Here is a 19,767-nt window from a genome sequence, read left to right as displayed (position 1 = left end):
TCGGTGGTTTTTACATCGGATGTGAAAACATTTAGTAATCAAGAAATTTTTTGTTGTTGGAAATCATTATTATTTTTCTTTGATTTTTTTTTTATTATTTTATATTAATTTATTAGTGTTCTTCCGTGGTTTTACTTATTTATTTATTTATTTTTTTTTTTTTTTCTCTTTCTCCTTTGGTTGTTCAGTGAAGAGGTCTATATACTTATTTGGAAACCATGACGGAGAGAACAACACGTGCCAGGGATAAAGCGCTAACTAAGCGGGAAAGTCTGTTAATGAGTATTCGGCATACTTATACGTTAGGCACGGCAGCAGTAAAAGAGAAAAAGGATGTGGGACAATTTTTAATGATGGCTGCTGACATCGACGCCCTCTGGGAAGCATTTTTAGTTGAAAATGAAGCAGTACTAGACGCTATGATTGAACTTAACGAGTTGGACAAATTTAAGCCTGAATTGGAGCCGGAGATTCGAGCGTTGGTCCGCAGCGTATCCGCTATGAGAGCTGAGGTAGAACAAGATGGCATGGCAGTCAGGAGCAATTCAAATGGTATTCAGGAAGGAATTCAAAACACTGTGGTACCATCTATCGCTTTTCCTCAGGCTTCCACTTTGTCAAATGGCGTTATAAGAGATCCAAAACTTCCAACCATACCGCTACCTAGGTTTGGTGGTAAATTAGATGAATGGTCGGCATTTAGTGGGCGTTTTGAGTCTCAAGTTGTTCAGCACAATGAATTAAATAATGAAGAGAAATATTTCTATTTAATGGGTTGCTTATATGGAGAAGCAGAAGAAATTACAAAGGGTTATCATCTATCGACCAATAGCTTCACTCTTGCTTGGGCGGCATTGGAAGACAGATACAATAAACCGCGTCAATTAGCCAATTCTTTGGTGGAAAGATTGCTTAATATGACACGTGTGGGACAAGAAACGGTTGTTCATCTCAATGAGTTCTTAAAGGTGTTTGAAGATTCCATAGCACTATTACACACTCTTCCTATACCTGACGTGGGTGACTTTGTGTTGTTTACATTAGGAATGAGGTGCTTACCAATAGGTTGTAGAAAAGTTTTTGAATCCGAATGTGGTGGTAGCTTTCCATCGGTCGAGGACTTAATTACATTTGTGAAGGAACGAGCAAGAATCCTGGAAAACGTGGGAATTCAATCAGCAGATAATAAAACCACGGACAATAAATACAAATATGGCAAATTTAATTACAATAAGCAATCATTCACATCCAAAACTGCTCTTATTGCTCGCCAAACTGGTACCAAGGTGAATAATTTGGTTAAATGTTATGTTTGTGATGCCCATCACAATTTACCAGATTGCGATAAATTTAAGTCTTTGACAGTTGCTGAGCGCTTCTCCATTGTTAAGGCTCATCGGTTGTGTTTTATCTGCCTTTCTAGTCAACATTTAGCTTTGAAATGTAAAGCTGCTAAATGTAATAAATGTTCTTTTCGTCATCATTCGCTGCTGCATCGACTTGCTACAGAAGTACCTTATCAAGCAGACAACAGTCCTGCCACCCTGATGGGTTCCCTGCCACATACAATGGTGGTGTTAGGCACTGCTCTTGCTCATGCCCGTGATTGTTGGGGTAATTCGCAAATTGTCAGAGTTTTGATTGATTCGGCTTCTCAGATTAGTATCATAACTGCCGGATGTGTAGAGCGTTTGGGACTCAGTCGTACTCGTTGGACCGCTCCTATCTCTGGCTTGTCGGGAGTTAATGTGCCTGGTATAGATGGTGTAGCTCATTGTACTTTAACCCCTCGGCATGCTGATGAGCCGAAATTACAATTTAAGGCATGGATATTACCCAAAATCACAGGAGAAATGCCTCACGGACCGTTGACTCCAGACATTCAGAACAAGTATTCTCATTTAGCATTAGCCGATCCTCAGTTTTATAAGCCAGGTCCCGTGGATATGTTAATCGGAGCAGATTTATTCCCTGCAGTCATGGATGGTAAACGTGTTGTGGTTAACGAAAGGATGCCAACAGCATTCGGCTCGGTGTTTGGTTGGGTTCTTATAGGAGAAGATCGCTCTACAATTACACCAGCAGACCAACAGCTTTCAATGGTATCTTGCTTTCATGTATCCTTGGAGCAATTGATGGGAAGGTTCTGGGCAATAGAGGAACCGGAGGAGGCTCCAATGCAATTTACAGATGAAGGACACTGTGAAGATATTTTTCAAAATGAAGTGGACCGGGCGGAAGATGGAAGATTTATCGTGCCACTACCTTTGAGAAATGGTTATTCGCCTGAGTTATTTGCTGACTCGAAGCAAATAGCTATTAAGAGGTTTCTGCAACTTGAGAATAAGTTATCCCGAGATAAAATGTTAGCCGAACATTATCAGGCCTTTATGCAAGAATATGAAGCACTAAATCACATGTCCGTTGCTAAAGAACCCGGTGTATATTTCATTCCCCACCATGGGGTGTGTAAAATGGTTGAAGATAAATTGAAATTGCGGGTCGTATTCGATGGGTCGGCTCGTGGTGTATCCGGTAAATCACTCAATGATCTTCTGTATCCAGGACCAAAGCTCCAGCAAGATGTAGTAGACGTGTTGATCGGGTTCCGTTCTTATCGAGTTGTTTTTACGGCCGACATTTGTAAAATGTACAGACAGTTCTGGATCCATAAAAAATATCGGCCTCTACAACATATTTTGTGGCGTTCTTCCCCTAAGGAAGAATTAAAAGAATATGAATTAAATACTGTCACTTATGGATTAAACTGCGCCCCTTATTTAGCTTTAAGAGTTCTCAAGGAGATAGCGATGGAGGTTCAGGATGAAGAGCCTGATATAAGTAGAGCTTTGCAAAGCTCCACTTATATGGATGACATCTGTACAGGAGCTCAAACCTTGGAAGAAGCTAAACGTCTACGTGACGCCTTAGTTCATGTGTTGGCAAAGAGTGGTTTAGAGTTGAAGAAATGGTCATCAAATTACAAAGAAGTTTTGGCTGGAATTCCTGTTGAAGACCAATCGGATATGTTGGATATTGCGGTCTCAGACGGAGGAGGCGTAAAAGTACTGGGTATGCGTTGGCTTCCCAGCAATGATGAGTTTACGTACGACATTATACTTGGTGAGCGTGTGATGACGAAGAGGAGTCTGTTGTCGACCATCGCCCGCTTGTTTGATCCGTTGGGTTTGGTGGCTCCAGTGATCTTCTATGCCAAAAGTATAATGCAAGAAGTGTGGAAATACGATCTACAATGGGACTCTTCCTTGCCATCTAGTATCATGGAGCGTTGGACAATGTTCCTTGACGAATTGGAAGACTTGAAAACCATTCGAATTCCGCGAGTTATTTGTAGTCCCTCGCCAAAGCAGGTAACTTTGTGCGGATTTTGTGATGCGTCCACAAAGGGCTACGCAGCTTTAGTGTATCTGCATTCAGTTGATGATACTGGTAATATAAATGTTCGGTTAATAGGTAGCAAAACTAAGCTATCCCCAATGAAGCCTACCACAGTACCGCGGTTAGAGTTGTGCGCGGCGGTTTTGTTATCCAAGTGGTTGTCGCGTATTCATAAATTATTATCATCGCATATGAACATTGATACACTGTACGCGTGGTCAGATTCAACGGTCGTATTGTCATGGATTAACTTACCACAGGTTTCATTTAAAATATTCGTGTCCAACCGAGTCAAGCAAATTCGTGATTTGTTACCCAATTGTGAATGGCGTTATGTACCTACCTCTATTAATCCGGCCGATTGTGCATCCAGGGGTGTATTGCCCTCAAAATTAAAATCTTCAGTATTGTATTGGAACGGCCCAGATTTTTTGAAGAACGAACCACGGGTTTGGCCGTCGTCTATTCCTGTTATGTCAGCGTCTGAACTGCCAGAGGTCAAAACTAATGCAGTCACGTTAGCGATCGTTGAAAACTCAGAGGTTGAATGGTTTCACCGATTTTCATCTTATACGCGTTTGATTCGAGTTGGAGTGTTATTGCGTCGTTTTATGTCCAAAAGTCGCGGGAGGACTTCTGCGTCGAACTCTTGGCCTCAGAATGAGTTAACAGCATCCTTGTACGCTATTGTAATGCACACACAAAAGATAAGTTTTTCTGCGTTAAAATTGGAGTTGGAAGGAGGACGACGAGTATCATCAAGGTTGTATGCGAGACTTGCACCTTTTATAGATTCACTGGGACTTATTCGAGTCGGAGGCCGTATTAAACATGCGTCACTCGATACCAATCAAAAACACCCATTGTTGTTGTCTAGTCAGTCCCATTTAGCTTTGTTACTGTTCCGGTACTGGCATATTGTAGGTTGTCACTCCGGACCAAAATTTATGATGAATATGGTGGCCCGCCAGTTCTGGATAATTTCTGCACGGAAGGTTGCAAGAAGAGTAATTAAAGAGTGCGTGAAATGTGTTCGATTCGCCGCTGTAAATCCCCAACCTATGATGGCTCAATTACCGGCGGTTCGAGTTCAAGCTAGCCGTCCGTTTTCAAATGTGGGAATTGATTATGCTGGAGCATTTGCCATGAAAGAGCAGCGACTTAGAAAATCACGGGAGTACAAAGTTTATGTGGCCGTTTTCGTGTGTATGACCACCAAGGCGGTCCATTTGGAAGTAGTGTCGGATCTATCCACCCCCGCATTCTTAGCGACATTAGACCGTTTCGTTAGTAGAAGGGGACTACCATCACAAATCTATACGGACTGCGGAACCAATTTTGTTGGAGCAGATAGAATGTTGCGCCAGTTTGTAAACAACCCCGACATTCGTAATAATTGGAGTGCTGCCATACCTTGTATGTGGAACTTTAATCCCCCAAATGCCCCTCACTTTGGAGGCCTTTGGGAAGCCGCGGTGAAATCTATGAAGGCACTTCTATATCGGACTATGGGATCGCACTTGTTCACTCTGGAAGAGTTCGTCACTATTATTACCCGCGTTGAGGCTGTGTTAAACTCGAGACCGCTGACCCCAATGAGTGATGACCCAAACGACACAACGTGTTTAACTCCTGGTCATTTTCTCATAGGTCAACCACTTTTAGCTCCACCAGAGGAGTTAGTCCCTGAAACTCAACGCACGATCACTCAACGATGGAAGTTGCTCAAGCAATGCCATCAAGCATTTTGGAAAAGATGGACCGTTGAGTATTTGAATTGTCTTCAAATTCGGAGCCGATGGACTAGAGGGGATCGAAATTTGAAGGTCGGTGATTTAGTGATCATTAAGGAAGATCATGCACCTCCGTTAAGATGGCATCTCGGTCGCGTTGAAAGGGTATTTCCCGGTGATGATGGTGTGGTGCGGGTCGTCCAGTTGAACACCATCAATGGATGGATAAATCGCCCAGTGGTGAAATTGGTGCCTTTGCTGTCATCTTAGTTCTTATAGTTATTTATTTATTTTTTTTTATTTTTATTTGATTTATTCTTTCCTGTGCTCTTGTGATCTTACCAACACATGTTTTCCATATTCTTTTCAAATACAATCTTACAAATGAATTATTAGAACCGCATCACGGGTCACGGGGATTAACTTAAGTACCCATCTGGTTACCAGGCGTTACCCATTTATGTAAATTATTGTTATACCTTTTAGTTGTAAAAAAAATATTGTTTCTTTTTATGTGTATTTTGTATGTTTATAAAATTATATATTTATGTAAAAAAGAAAAAAGGGGAAGCACGTGCCACACTGGCGAAGATATCTCCACCTCGCTCCAGTCTGATCCACAGCGCAATGGATGGCCTTATCATCCAAAACCAATTGTGAAGACTATGTCTTCACCAGGGGGAGGATGTTCACGCCAGGCAGTAGTGCCGCCTCCGTGGTCAGCTGATACCACTGTCGGCCTTATCAGTGGAGCCGGTTCGGTGAACATCGGTCGGCGGCTGCCCGAACACGTTTTGTTTTTGTGTGTTGTTCGGACTACTATTTTTTTTTAACCTCGTTTTTTCTTTTTCGGTCGGCGGTGCCCCGAGCACATGGTTTTTATGTCGCTCGCTCGGATTATTATTGTGATTAACGTTATTGTTAATTCGGCGGATTCACGCATATTTTCTGCGGTTCGCGTAATACTATGTTAAGTCATCTGATGGACTGGTGGCTGGTCAATTTCTAGTTGGCGAATTTACGGGTACTCTCTGGCGGCCCATTACCGTTACGTTTAAATTGGTCATATGTTGCTGTTCTGGACGTTAAGGAAGTGAACGGCATGGAAAGGTGATCACCGAGCATATTTGCGGACCAGGTCGGATCTATTATTATTAATGTAATTATTGTAACAAATATTGTTAATTGTTATTTAATGTTATTTTAAAGTTGGGGACGCCCAAATTCATTATTATTATAAATCATTATATTATAAGCTGATTGTTATAATATATCATACTTTATTTATTTCCACTGCGTAATTGTGTGAAACACATATATATATATATATATATTTATTTATTTACATTTATATACTTTTTTTTTTTTTTAATCAGTTTTTTGTTTGCGTGTACTACGTTTATATTTGTGGTATCCTCTATGATTATTTGTTATTGAAAGTCCCCCGATTGACGATTTCACAGCTATTGCAATAATTATGTTATAATTTTAAAATCGTTTACATAATCATGGTAATGACAGTATTGATTAATATGATTTTGTAATATTCAGATCCTGGGAACTGCTTCGATATTGGCTCGGCCTGCCGACCAAGTATACTGGCTCTAATCGTCAACAGATTTATTAGACTGGTAATAATTCGTTTTTTTTTTTTATATATATAAAATTTCAATTTTTGTTATAGTATTCACACTCGCAAACATCTCTTCACTTATTAATACGTGTACATGACTACACTGTCTTGACAAACAGAAATTGCAATAGTTAACTATTTATTTACTGCGGAGACGACTAATGCAGTCATCACGAAACACATTAATTAATGTGTTTTGTAAATTATTTTAATTTTTGTTTGCATATTTATTTATTCACATTCTTGAACGGCTCCGTGTTGTTCTATCCCAACTGTGTATTATAACGTTTAAGATTGTTGTACAATTATACAGTCGTACACATATGGTGCGATAATTAAATATTTACTTTTTTGATGATTACATAATATTAATGACTTTATTAATTTATGGGATTTATGAATTTCAGACCGTGCAGGCCCTGGGATATCTCACCGTTTTCAATTCTTTTGTACCCACGGCGTATTGAACGTTCTGCGCTGTTGATTTTTGTTAAGACCGTCCTCCCCTCACCAAAAAGGTACAGTACGAATTTTTTGTTATTAGGCCACTTGGATTTTTGTGTTTCATGATTTTATTTTTTACTTTTAGATCGCAATAAAAATCTGTCTACATTGATATCGATTGACCCGGTAACGTCTGGCTGTTGGACACGGATCGCTGTGTGTTGTTCTCTTTTGGAGCTCATCGATAACGCCAGTAGACTTCTATCAACCGTACTTCAATATTATCATTTTTAATAGACCATTTCAGTAGTAACAATTAACATGTATTTTATTGTTCCCTGCGTGGAAAATTACATTGAAATTTTTTAACGCTCATTATTTCAGTATGGAAAAACACATTAAAATCCAAGCTGATAATTTAAAGTGAAATAATAAACTCAAGACGCATCGTTTATAAAAACTGTGAATTTCGAAAAAAAATTTTGAATAATTTCGAGTCTTTGATTTCTCTAAAGTAAATACCATTACAGTATACACTGGGGTATTTTATAAATCCCCAATTCGATAAGATTTTGTTTACATCGAGTTTGTAATGTTAACAACAAAACCATTTAAAAGTGAGACAAATAATATCTCGCCTGTAAATATATTTTTTTCTCTCATATGTCAACCGTGATTTTCTTATTGTTGTGTTCTTGATTTTTACAATGATTTCTGCACTCGCCATAAGCATATATATATAGCATATACATATATATATATCGTTTTGTATTTTTATATATATTTTCTTTGAACTATTTTTTTTAAATTGCTCCGAGCAATTATTCCATACGATTATGTGTGCTTATTTATGTAAGCAAAATAAATTAATAATAATCATGAAAATCAATTTTTTACCACGTTATTATTTAAATATTTAAACTAATCATTTCACTTGAGGTACACACGTTAGGGTTATCTCATACGATATTTCACTTACAGTTTATTTTCGCGTATTCAATATATTCTATATAATTTTTTTTTTTATTTCAACTTGCAAATAAAATTCATCTTATGTAATATAGTTGAGCGAAAGTTCAGTGCTGTAAATATCGACCTGTTCTTTTATCATATGGTTTAAAGACTAACCGTTTTTGATTTATCTTATTTTAAAAAACGACCCATTTGACTAATAACCATTGTAACATGTTGCATAATTATTGTATAATCTTTTGTGAAATATTTTTACTAATTATACCGTTATTCAACTGACATTTTACTACCCCGATACACAATTGACCACTGTGATTATATAATACATATTATATTATAATAACATGAAAATAAATCAACAACACGTTTTTAATTGTACGTTTATTTTAAATAATAAAATTATATATATTTATATAAACATGATTTTATTCTATTCATTCGATTCTGAAACAAAAAAAAAAACACTCTTATTGTTATGTATCTATTATTACGACATAAAATAATTAAATAAACGTAAGAGGCAGAACACAGCGCTAAGAATTAATAATACACGTTTGCGTACTAATACTTCATTAGCTATTGTTGGTTTACCATAAATAAATTTCCTTAGCTTTGAACGAAAAATGTATTCCATATTGTATGGTTAAACAATTTGACTTTTTGAAAAATCAATCGTTATTAGTTCTGCCTCTATTGTACGTGTGTATTCATACCTTGCCCCGGTTGACGACGCATTTCGCAGTCCTCGGTGGAGGAGGAGGAGGAGGTCGTCGTGGCCTTTTGTAATAGTACTCTTAACCGCTCGACCTCCTCCTCCGCATTGCAGCGGTGCGCCAATTCCGTCGGCGTTTGGGTCACCGTTGTTGGCGACGTCGATTGGGGTATTGGTGGTGATGGTTGTTGTGTTGCTGCTGTTTTACGTTCTGAAAAAAAAAACACGTTTTTTTTTAACACATGGATATAAGTCGTAGTTTTATGTATAATTACTCGGGCATTCGACATTGAGGTGCGCACTACTCTTGCACCTCCAGCACACTGCGAAAACGAATACCGTCCGTCATTAATACGATATGCGTGCGCAATTAATAAAAGTATAAATTAATAAGTGCACTTACGTTTCGGACCCTTGCGCTTTTTCATATTTTTCCGTTTCTTTGGCGCATTGCGCCTTTTCGACGTGTGCTGCTTTGGGACGCACACATTGAAGACTGTGCTGTTTTTGTACACGACCTTCATTTTCGCCGACACCATTGTAACTGTGATGTGGCGCTAAAAGGTTTTTCAGGCCGGGAATTCTTTGCCACTCCCAGGTCGGACTTTGGACTCCGTCGCTTTATAATCTCCGAGAGTCGTCAGCATTTGAAACGAATTCGATCAGACGCCGCCGCCGATTTTTGTCGACTTTTTCTGTGGTGCGATCGAATAGGGCTATTCACTTATTTAGCCGAACCCTAAGACACTCGCCATCCGAGGTCCGCGTTCGCTTTTACAAAAATCTGTTCAGTGTTTTTCGTAAAACGTCAATGCCCAACCACCGCAAATCAATTTTTTTTACGCACGACCCGAAATTCACGGTAACACGTGTTGCTGGAGTTTTTCGTCACGCGCGTAAGTTGGACTTTGAACCGTGCGACTTTCTATCGTCCGTGTTTCGGACCACGACCTGGTTTCGGTCGTTCTATCGATATTATTCGCATCAATGCGCTCGCGTTAGGTAATCAACCTGTTGATCACAATCAATTGACACATTGTCATCGTTTCATAGTGATCTCGATTTATAAAAATTGATTATATATTAATTATATTATAACCATACGTTTTTTTATATAAATATATAATTTATATATAGTTCATATATATAAACAGAATATTAATAATAATTCAAATATAATTTATAAATAGTTTTTTTTTTTTTTATAATCATACCCGGTTTTTGACCACAGAATTTATTTTTTATTTTTTTCTAAACATGGTAAACCGGTGTGTTTTGTGCTTCACCACCGTCGCCGATGTCAGTTTACACAAGTATGTACACGTTAATTAATTGTTTTCGATTCGACGTCTCCTTCAGTCTGAAGGACATTTGCGTTCGTAGGTTTCCGAGGGATGCCCAAAGGGCCGATTCCTGGTTACAGTTTGTCGTAATCCGTCGGACGTAAACGTACGCAATGCGTTTTTGTGTTACCGGCATTTTCTGCCCAGCGACTACGGTAGCAGTACTGTGCGTAGGGTGCTCAACCGGAACGCCGTACCGTCCGTAAGTAATAATTATAATAGTTAACAGTAATCGCTACAATTGTCTTCGACGATCTTGCTTTTCACTTTAAGGTCAGTATCACGGAGCAACACGATGAGGCCGACGTAATAAATTTGTTTAATTAATTTCATTAAGAATCGTAGTAACGGTTACGGAATGTGACGGTATTAATTCGTTCACTTTTTCAAATGTTTCTTACAACGCGTGTATATGTATGTATACGTTGCAAGTATCGCGTACACAACACGTCAGGTTCCGTACCCGAGTTATCCTGAATTGTAACATTAAAAGTTGGCACTGTGTAGATTGAAATTGTTCGCGTGGTGGACATTGATGTTGGTCATGCTGGACCGTTCGGAGGAAATGTCGTCGCTGGCGGTGTTGGTGCCAGTGGAAACGATTTGGTGAACATTATACGCATAATAATAATAATAATAATAAATTTACTGTATATTATTGTATTTTTATGTACGCAAACAATTCTGTAGGTTGAAGTGGTAGAAGTACCCGTTGGAGCGTCACCCGAAATTGTCGATGTCGGTCCGCTCGACGTGAGCAGTTTTTATTGCGTTGCATTATAATTACATTTTATATACATATTTTTTTTTCGTGTAGATTGAAGTGGTCGGGGCTCCCGTCGAACCGTCGCCCGAATTTGTCGACGTCGGATTGGAGGACGTCAGTAAAATTATTAAATCGCTTTTCAATACGATGGACACATAAACTTTTAATTAATTATTGTTTTTTTTCCTCTCATTGTGTAGCTTGCCGTCGTCGGAGTTCTAAACGAACCAGCCCTCGACGTCGCTACGTTCGAAGTGAGTTTAGTTATTTCGAACATTACAATAAATAGTATATTAAATATAGCATTCGGCTTTAATAAAATGGAATCTGTTGTACAGCGTGGCGTGCATTATATTATAATACGGTGTACATTTTTATCTTTTTTTTTTTTTAATTACAAACATTCATTTAGCAACAGTACCGTAGGTCGTCGCGACTGTTGTGTTGCCTATTTAGTGTGGAACGGCGTATCCATTACTCCAGTATATATCTTCTACTTATTTTGAATTTATTTAATTTCTTTTCCAATATTTGTACATTTTTAAATTCCATGTGGAACTACTATTACAAATTATTAAAATTGGTTTTTTTTTTTTGTGTTATTCATTGCAATATATATACTCATTTGTTCGACACTATTCAAATGGGACACAAGTGATAATTACTATTTTATTGAGCATAACAAATTGCCTTGCGTAATATTTCTCGAAGTTCACTCAGACATTAAGTACCATTAATTATTATAATCATTTATTCATTTATATTTAGACGACACAAGTTTTATAACCTGTGCCTGTATACTAAGCTACTACACAACACTACTAGCTCACGTGCGAGACGTTTTACCGGAAGAGAATTGCATTGGCCCAATGAATTACGTTTGTGCGTACTGCAACGCACGGCATTTCGCCGTGGAAAAGTATCAGTAACAATGCGAGATTTTATTTTTCTTTGTGTTGTTCTAATGGTTTGGTCGACCTCGCGGACGATCAAGTATTATTGCCTGTTCCAGATAGGTTGAAGGACCTGATGCTCGGCGATTCGGCACGATCGCGATCCTTTAGAGCGGAAATTCGTCCTTACAACAGCGCGCTGGCGTTCGCTTCGTTCATAGTGAACGTCGCGCCAGCCGATAGAGTGGCCGAGGCTCAGCCGGGCCGTTTGCCCGGCGGTGTGTTTACCGCGCACGGACAGATGTACCACAGGTAATGGAAGCGAAATTTTTTCCTCGACTAATTTATCGGCAATATTACTGTAGGGTAGTTATTATTTTTGTAATAAATTACAATTACACCGCACCGTTTTATTAGTTGTTCCCATAAATTTATAAAATATATATTGACGGAGTAACCGGACTCCATAACGTTTATCGTACGTGCACTTAACAAATTGTTTACAAGTCTTATATCGACATTAGTTTTAAAATATTTTTCGTATTTCGTTTGTAAAAACTTAGGAAACTAATATGTAAGCTTATTTAAATTTAATATTCATTGTTTATTCATATCAGATAAATATTTCGTAATGACTATTCGTTTCAAACGACTATAACCGTCGAATTAAATCTAATTAAAGCGGATTCAATTTTTACCGTTATTATTATCAAGTCCACCTCGATTCAAATCAATCGATCCTTACGGCTGTTCACATCAACTAATATACATTTATTCAGCAGTGTTTTCGCGAAAAACTCATTTCTACATTGTGGTATACGCGTACAAACAGTATATATAACACTTCGATATAAACAATACGTTACTTTTTTTCTACGATATATGACGTTAATCAAACAAATTGTCAACACACCACTTTAACGTTGGTGGAACACTCGAATAAATTATAATAACAATTAAGATATTATTAATTACCTAAAGTAATTTTTTTTTTTTTTTTTGTTATTGCCCTGCCGATAAATTATTTATTTTAAAACACTTTACCGATTATTTACACTTTCACTGACCGCAAGATGAGCCGAGCGGCGATACCCAACAGGAGGGGGGCAACGACTCGCTACTGTCAGTTGTACTTCATCAGCTCGACGGAGGCTACCGCGGCGCGGATCGAAGCCAATCGCAGCCGAGCCAATCTGTTGGAGAGCGTGTTACGGCAACTCGACGAAATGTTGAGGGCCATCATCCCGTACGCTGAAGCGTTCAGGTAACGCCACCTTTGCCTTTGGCTTTGTGTGACGGCCTGTGGCCTATTTAGAGCTCCAGGCGTTAGCTGTTGTAGCAGGGTGATGCTACAAAATAGTTTGGTTAATTAATTTATTCGGTTAATTTTTGTAGGTGGGGTATTTTGAATTTGACATTTTATGAAAGAAAATACTTATCGTAAAATCTGTTGCTTCGGCTAGTGATAAAATTTTTGCAGAATTCCTGAGAGTTTCATTTGAGGTGAGGTAATGCGTTCCGGTAATCATGCGGATTGTCAAGTTTTGGACTGCTTCTAAGTTCTTCCAGTTTGATTTGCTGATGTGTGGGCTCCATGCTGTTGACGCGTATAGAAGTATGGGTTTTATATAGATTGAGTAGATTTGCAGTCTGGATTTCAGCGGAACAGTAGATTTTTCATTTATGATCGGATAAAGTGCTGCTTTCACTCCTCTGGCTTTCTGTATTGTTTTTTGTGTGTGCTTGTTCATTTTCAAGAGAGTATCGAGTGTCACTCCTAGATATTTTATTTCGTCTTTCCATGCTATCGGTATGTCTCTGATTTTCAGTTTTCTGGTTATGTTGTTACGCCTGGCTCCAAATACTATTGCTTCGGTTTTTTCAATGTTTAATTTTAATCTCCATTTTTCGGTCCATGGCACTGCGAGGTTGATTTGGCGTTGGAGTTGGACGATTGCGAAATTTTTATTTTGGTGTCCGGTGTAGAACATTGTGTTGTCTGCAAATATCGCCGTTTTCGCTTGTCTTGTTGTCGTTAAGTCGTTGATGTATTGTACGTAAAGTAGCGGCGATATGCAGGATCCCTGTGGTACTCCGGCTTCTATGTTCCTGGGCGTGGATAGTTGGTCGGCTACTCGGACCTGAAAAGAACGTTCGGTTAGAAATGATTTTATGTGTTTTACCAAGTGTATTGGTAGTCCTGTGGTTGCACTTAGCTTGTGTATGAGGGCTTCGTGCCACACGCGGTCGAAAGCTTTATCCATGTCTAGGAATACAGCCGCTGTGTATTTGTTGTCGTTTCTGTTGGATTTGATGTTTTGTAGCCGGCTGGCGAGCTGGGTGACAGTTGAGTGGCCTTCTCTAAACGCGTGTTGTTCTTCGCGTGGTTTGACATAGGTTTTCAGTCTGGTCAGTATGGTTTTTTCAAAAACTTTTGACAGTGTTGGTAGAAGCGATATCGGTCGGTGGTTTTCAGGTTTGGCGTGACTTTTTCCTGGTTTCGGAATCATGATAATAACTGCTCTTTTCCACTGCGATGGAAAATGGCCAGTTCTGATGCTTGCTGTGAAGATGTGCGAAAGTTGCGTGATGACGTTATTCGGTAGGTTTTTTAACGCTACGTTTGATATGTTATCGTTTCCGGGCGCTTTTCCGTTTGGCAGTTTTTTAATTATTTCCTTTATTTCTCTCGGCGTTACGTAGTCGGGTGGCAGTGGATGGTCTTGGTTTTTTTCCTTGATTGTATTTGTTACTTCTGGTAAGTCTTCTCCGGGGATGTTTTTGAACTAGTCGGCCATGGTGTCAGCGAAGAGTTTCGCTTTGCCGGCTGCGTCAAAGATCTTGTGTCCCGATTCGGTGTGCAGAGGTGTGTTTGCTGGTTTCTTGTTAAGTAGTTTTCGGTTGATTTTGTACAGCGATTTGTCCTTGAAACTCAACTTACTGTTGAATTTGTCCTATTCTTCTTGTCTATGTTGCGTGAGCAGTTCTTTCACGTGTTTGATTTGTTTGTTGTAGAGTCTCTTCGTGATCGGGTCTCTCGTTAGTTGCCATAGTTTACGGAGTTGTCGTTTTGTTTCAATTTCCAGCAGGATATCGTCGCTCAGAGGTGGTTGTGTCGGTATAGGTTTTGCGTCGTATGCCGTGTTCGTTAGCTCTTCTTGAATCGCGTTTGTTATTATTTTGACGGCTTCATCGATTTCTACCGTTGTTTTTACGCGGTGGATCTTGATTTTCTGTAGATTTACTTTAAATTTCTTCCAGTTGTTCTTCTTTTTAGGCGATTGGTTTGGCGGGAATTTCGGAATCGGCGTGTAAATGTCTATTTGCACTGAGTTGTGATCTGACGAGAGGTCGTTGTGGTTGGTGATTGAGTATTGAAATGAGTGAAGATTTATCAGCGCGATGTCTAATACGTCCGGTTTATGTTTTTTGTTGTGCTGGTAGTAAGTTGGTGAGTCCGGTGCGACGACTGTGTAGTTGTTGGTATCTGCGTGTTTCTGTAGTAGTTTGCCCGAAGTGTTTGCCAGTCTGCTGTTCCAGCTTGGGTTTTTGGAGTTCAGGTCCCCTGCGATGAGAAAGGGGCCGTCGTGACTGCACAGTGTGTCCAGATCGCTCTGCTGTAATTTGGTTACTGGACTTTTGTAGACGGCTGAAATTTGTGTGGTTTTGTCGTACGGTTTGACCAAGATTGTTGTTGAGTCCAGTTGAGTGTGTAGCGTGATTTGCTGGTGTGCGATGTTTTGGCGGACTAGTATCGCTGTTCCTCCATGCGCTGATGCGTTCGGGTTTTTCGGGCGGTTTGTACTTTACGTGTGGTAGTTCGAAATTTTCAATTTGTACTTTGCGTCTGATCGGGTTTCACCAAGTAGGATGATGGTAACGCCACGACGACCGTCGTCTCAATTTTTACGCCTAATATATATATATATATTATCTTTCGTTTCTTGCAGGAATATGAACGAGGTGTGGGTCGACGAGACCNGTTATCTTTCGTCTCTCGCAGGAATATGAACGAGGTGTGGGTCGACGAGACCCGACGACCGCCGGAAGAGGCACCGCAAAGAGTGACCATGTTCTTCATCGAAGACCGCAACAGCGACCCGAGGCGCTACAACGCCTCGCGTGTCAACGAAGTCGCCGCGGTGTTCACCGGCGAGAACGGCTTGCCGCCGGCGCAAGTGGATTTCGCGGTTTACGACCGCGCGACGGCCGGACCCGCGATGCGCACGCTGTCGACGAGGTCGAGGGTATACCATCGATCCGATGGTATACCCGCTGCTCTTTCCGAACGGCGAATGGGGATGGAACCAACACATGGAACAGACGGGCGCGCGGAGAACGACCAACAGGCAACGCGTGTCCATCAGGGAGTTCATGTGTTATCGTCTGGCCGTCCGTTACGGGGGCAACAACGACGGCGGTCACGGCGGGTTCAGCCCGTTACACGCCGGCGGTTTTCTGTTTCAACAGCTCCTGTGCGACTATTACGTGCGCATGGAATCGGAGCGGTTCGAATACTACGAGGCGCACCAGTCGGACTTTTTCGTGGAGGCCTACCAAGGTCTGATGGATCACATCAACGGGCAACACGACGTGACCAGGGACAACGACGTCGGGTCCCGCGTCATCCTGCCCGCTTCGCACACGGCCGGCGTGAGGTTCATGAAAAGACGTTATCACGACGCCATGGCCTTGGTGCGGACGTACGGCAAGCCCGATCTGTTCATCACTTTCACCTGCAACCCGAAGTGGACGGAGATCGCGGACAACCTGTCAGACGTGTTGATGTACATCGACAGGGCCGATTTGTTTTCTTTTGATTACGCTGTAATTGTTTTTGTCGTTGCTGCGCCTATCGCGTAGGCTTCTGTCCACCTATTGAAACAGTCAGTCGCCACTAACAAGTTTGTTTAGTGTCTTGGGGAACGGGACCATTAGGTTTATACTAATTACTTCCCATGGCTGTCTCGGTTGACGACTGACTATTGGGTCCTCTGGGCGTCTGTTTAGGGGCTTAGTACACGCGCAAATATGACACGATTTAACGTACATGCGCACGAAATTCTTTAGCCCCTTGCTGTAGAATCTTTGCTTTATTGTTCGGTAGGTCTCCTTCCATTCAGGGTGACACGCTAAGGGGTCGTCGTGGTAATACCGAATTAGTTGGTGTAATTTGTTACCGGGTATGACGGTTGGTGTGTCCGCGCCCGCAAAAGTCCATTTAATAAAAAGAAATTGTCTTTATTCTTGGCGCACTTTAGCTCATTCGAAGTGGGAATGTGTGTGTGATTAAATGTCGTTTAATGGATGAAAGAGACGAGTCGTTATCTTGCCACTCTTGTACTTCCCCCCCTTCCGTAAACGGACAACCGCAGAACGCGTTGTTTGTTTCGATGACGGCGTAAATATTATCAAGAGTGGCAGAACGTGGGGACGATTGTAATGTGGGCGCCCCTATTAGATTGTCGTCGAGGGCGTCTTCGTCGACAGTGGGCTTCATTGTGTTTGCTTGTTCATGTCCGGCGCTTCATTGTGTTTGCCCGGTACGTGTGTTGTGGTGAAATTCAGGTTACCTAAGTGTAGTGCCCACCTGGTTAATTTGCTGTTGGTGCCTTTCGATTTGTGTAAATACGTCAACGCGGCGTTGTCCGTATATAATTCAAAAGGGGCATATTATAAAAATTACCTGAATTTGTCTGTAGCCCATATGATCACTAAACACTCGCGTTCAACAGCGGCGTAACGTTTTTGCACGTCTGATAACTTCCTACTAGTGTACGCGATAATATTCCTTTCGCCCGGCCCGATGCCGTGCTGAAACAATACCGCTCCCACGCCTAGTTCGCTAGCGTCGGTCTGTAGGCAAAACGTTTTTGTGTAATCCGGGGAAGAGAGGCGTGGTGAATCACATATCGCTGTTTTAATGTGTTCAAAAGCGTTTTGCTGTGTGTGGGACCACGACCACTTTTCCCCTTTTTTGAGCAGTTTAGTGAGGGGGTCTGTGCTGTCCGCGTAGTTATCGACGAACTGGCTATACCAATTACATACCCCTAAAAATCTGCGTAAGTCCCTGACATTACGTGGGACTGGTATGGCGCGTATGGACTCAAGTTATTCTGGTTCCTTATCGATGCCTTCCCCATACACCAGGTGTCCCAAAAAAGAAATTTCTGAAAACCCGATTTAACACTTTTTAGTGTGGCACGTGAGACCATGTCGTTGTAGGCGCTCCAAAACTTTACTAAGGTGGTCTAAATAGTTTTCCACGTTGTCCGAAAATATCAAGATATCGTCCAGATAGACTTGTACAAAGTCATTTATATACCTCCTAAGTACTTCGTTCATAAGTCGTACGAAGGTCATGGGTGCATTTTTAAGTCCAAACGGAAGTACACGAAATTGAAACAAGCTCCTCCTAATTCTAAACGCTGTGTATTTGCGCGCGTTTTGTTTAAGTGAGCATTGCCAATAACCTGATTTTAAATCGAGTGTCGTGAATACTTTCGCCCCCCGCATATTTCTAATCATATCGTTTAGATTGGGCATGGGGTACAAGTCTGAGACGGTCACTTCGTTGAGTCGCCTGTAGTCGACGCACAAACGAGAGGAGCCGTCTTTTTTCTTAGCCAGGACGACTGGCGCCGACCAGGTCGAAGTGCTGGGTTCTTTAAGTCCCTGTGATTCCATATCATCTACCATTTCGTCTATCACCTTTTGTTTGTGCAATTTTTTTTATAGATTTCTTTTATTTGGTTCTAAATTCTTGGTTCTATGTTTTACTAAATTTTTCAATTATAAAATATTTTTAATTTTCATCTTGACACGGCCACGGCGTTGTCACACGTTGACACCCCGCGGTCGTATCAGCTCCTTCTCAGCCACCGCTTCACTGTAAACCGGACCGTTACACACACGCGTTATCGTCGTGGTGTAAAGTCCAACAAATGCCTAGCGTCGAATACCCCGCTGCAATAATACGACCAGTCAGTCATCTTTGTGACACCAAACGTACCGTCGTCCGATTCTCGAACCGCATATCATATACACTTGTCAAAACCATCAACATTTATTTTCATATTGTGAAATCTCGTATCAACGTTATTTTCTGTTACGTTTTACTTGTATAATCTTAGTCAAATAAACGGCTCGACGCCTTTTTCAAATTAAACCCGAAATTGTGTCGCCTACCTTAATCTTTGTTTAGTGTGCGCGGCACTTAAGTATATACCTTAACAATCTCTTATATCTTATAAAGCTGCCAATTTGAAATTTTCAAATGGAACATCTGTAATTAATTACCGCTTATTTAATAGATAAAAATCTAATTAAGAAAATGACTGATCGATAACAATTTTGGATCAGTATTTTGGAAGTTGACACGGCACCGCCTTTTGCTCTAGGCTGGCGCTCACCCGTGTCTCTCTCGATATCAGCCGTCCAGCTATTAATATGACAATCGGTTGTCATCGGTCGTCACCCCGCCCTTGACACTGAGATAAGGCCGCCGCCGAATATGGAAAACCGAGATTGCGTTCTGTTCCGTTTCCGACGTACACCTTAACTGGTTGCTCGATTCTGTTTTTTTTTGTTGTCTTTTTCAGCCTTTTGGTTAGTTTTTTTTCGTTTACGCTTTCGCTGTCTGTATCGCGACTGTTATTTTCTCCTACGCGATAGACAGATACTATCAGCATACAATTGTGCGGTGTGTCATAAGTGTACGCATTAATAAAAATTGTTTGAGCGAACTAACTATAGATATATAAATACGCCACTATTCATTTATTTGATACATTACATACACGCCAAACCGTATATTGGATTACGCATTAACTATTACATACACGCCAAACCGTATATTGGATTACGCTATAA

General features: G+C 40.6%; 2 protein-coding genes and 3 long non-coding RNA genes across 5 annotated transcripts; 4 read left to right on the top strand and 1 right to left on the bottom strand.

The window, feature by feature from the left end:
* Window positions 1-218: 218 nt before the first annotated feature.
* On the top strand, window positions 219-5,402 carry LOC126908813 (uncharacterized). Its single transcript, XM_050691112.1, has one exon. The coding sequence runs from the start codon at window positions 219-221 to the stop codon at window positions 5,400-5,402; it is 5,184 nt and encodes a 1,727-aa protein (XP_050547069.1).
* Window positions 5,403-6,569: 1,167 nt separating this feature from the next.
* Window positions 6,570-8,554, top strand: LOC126908816 (uncharacterized). The gene is made up of 3 exons (XR_007704843.1): window positions 6,570-6,763; window positions 7,173-7,283; window positions 7,355-8,554. It is a non-coding gene; the product is annotated as an uncharacterized LOC126908816 (long non-coding RNA).
* Window positions 8,555-9,012: 458 nt separating this feature from the next.
* On the bottom strand, window positions 9,013-9,779 carry LOC126908814 (uncharacterized). The gene is made up of 3 exons (XR_007704842.1): window positions 9,297-9,779; window positions 9,169-9,216; window positions 9,013-9,104 (listed from the first exon to the last, which is right to left on the bottom strand). It is a non-coding gene; the product is annotated as an uncharacterized LOC126908814 (long non-coding RNA).
* Window positions 9,780-10,785: 1,006 nt separating this feature from the next.
* LOC126908810 (uncharacterized) lies at window positions 10,786-11,224 on the top strand. The gene is made up of 3 exons (XR_007704841.1): window positions 10,786-10,842; window positions 10,927-10,989; window positions 11,054-11,224. It is a non-coding gene; the product is annotated as an uncharacterized LOC126908810 (long non-coding RNA).
* Window positions 11,225-12,945: 1,721 nt separating this feature from the next.
* On the top strand, window positions 12,946-16,715 carry LOC126908812 (uncharacterized). Its single transcript, XM_050691111.1, has 2 exons — window positions 12,946-13,159; window positions 15,899-16,715. Exons 1-2 carry the CDS (start codon window positions 12,969-12,971, stop codon window positions 16,713-16,715), a joined length of 1,008 nt encoding a protein of 335 aa, XP_050547068.1. The 5' UTR covers window positions 12,946-12,968.
* Window positions 16,716-19,767: the final 3,052 nt, after the last annotated feature.

This window comes from Daktulosphaira vitifoliae, unplaced genomic scaffold, assembly GCF_025091365.1.
Source record: "Daktulosphaira vitifoliae isolate Bord-2020 unplaced genomic scaffold, ASM2509136v1 Scaffold_12, whole genome shotgun sequence".
Classification (NCBI taxonomy): Eukaryota; Metazoa; Arthropoda; class Insecta; order Hemiptera; family Phylloxeridae; genus Daktulosphaira; species Daktulosphaira vitifoliae.
This window is presented reverse-complemented; position numbering and strand designations above follow the sequence as displayed.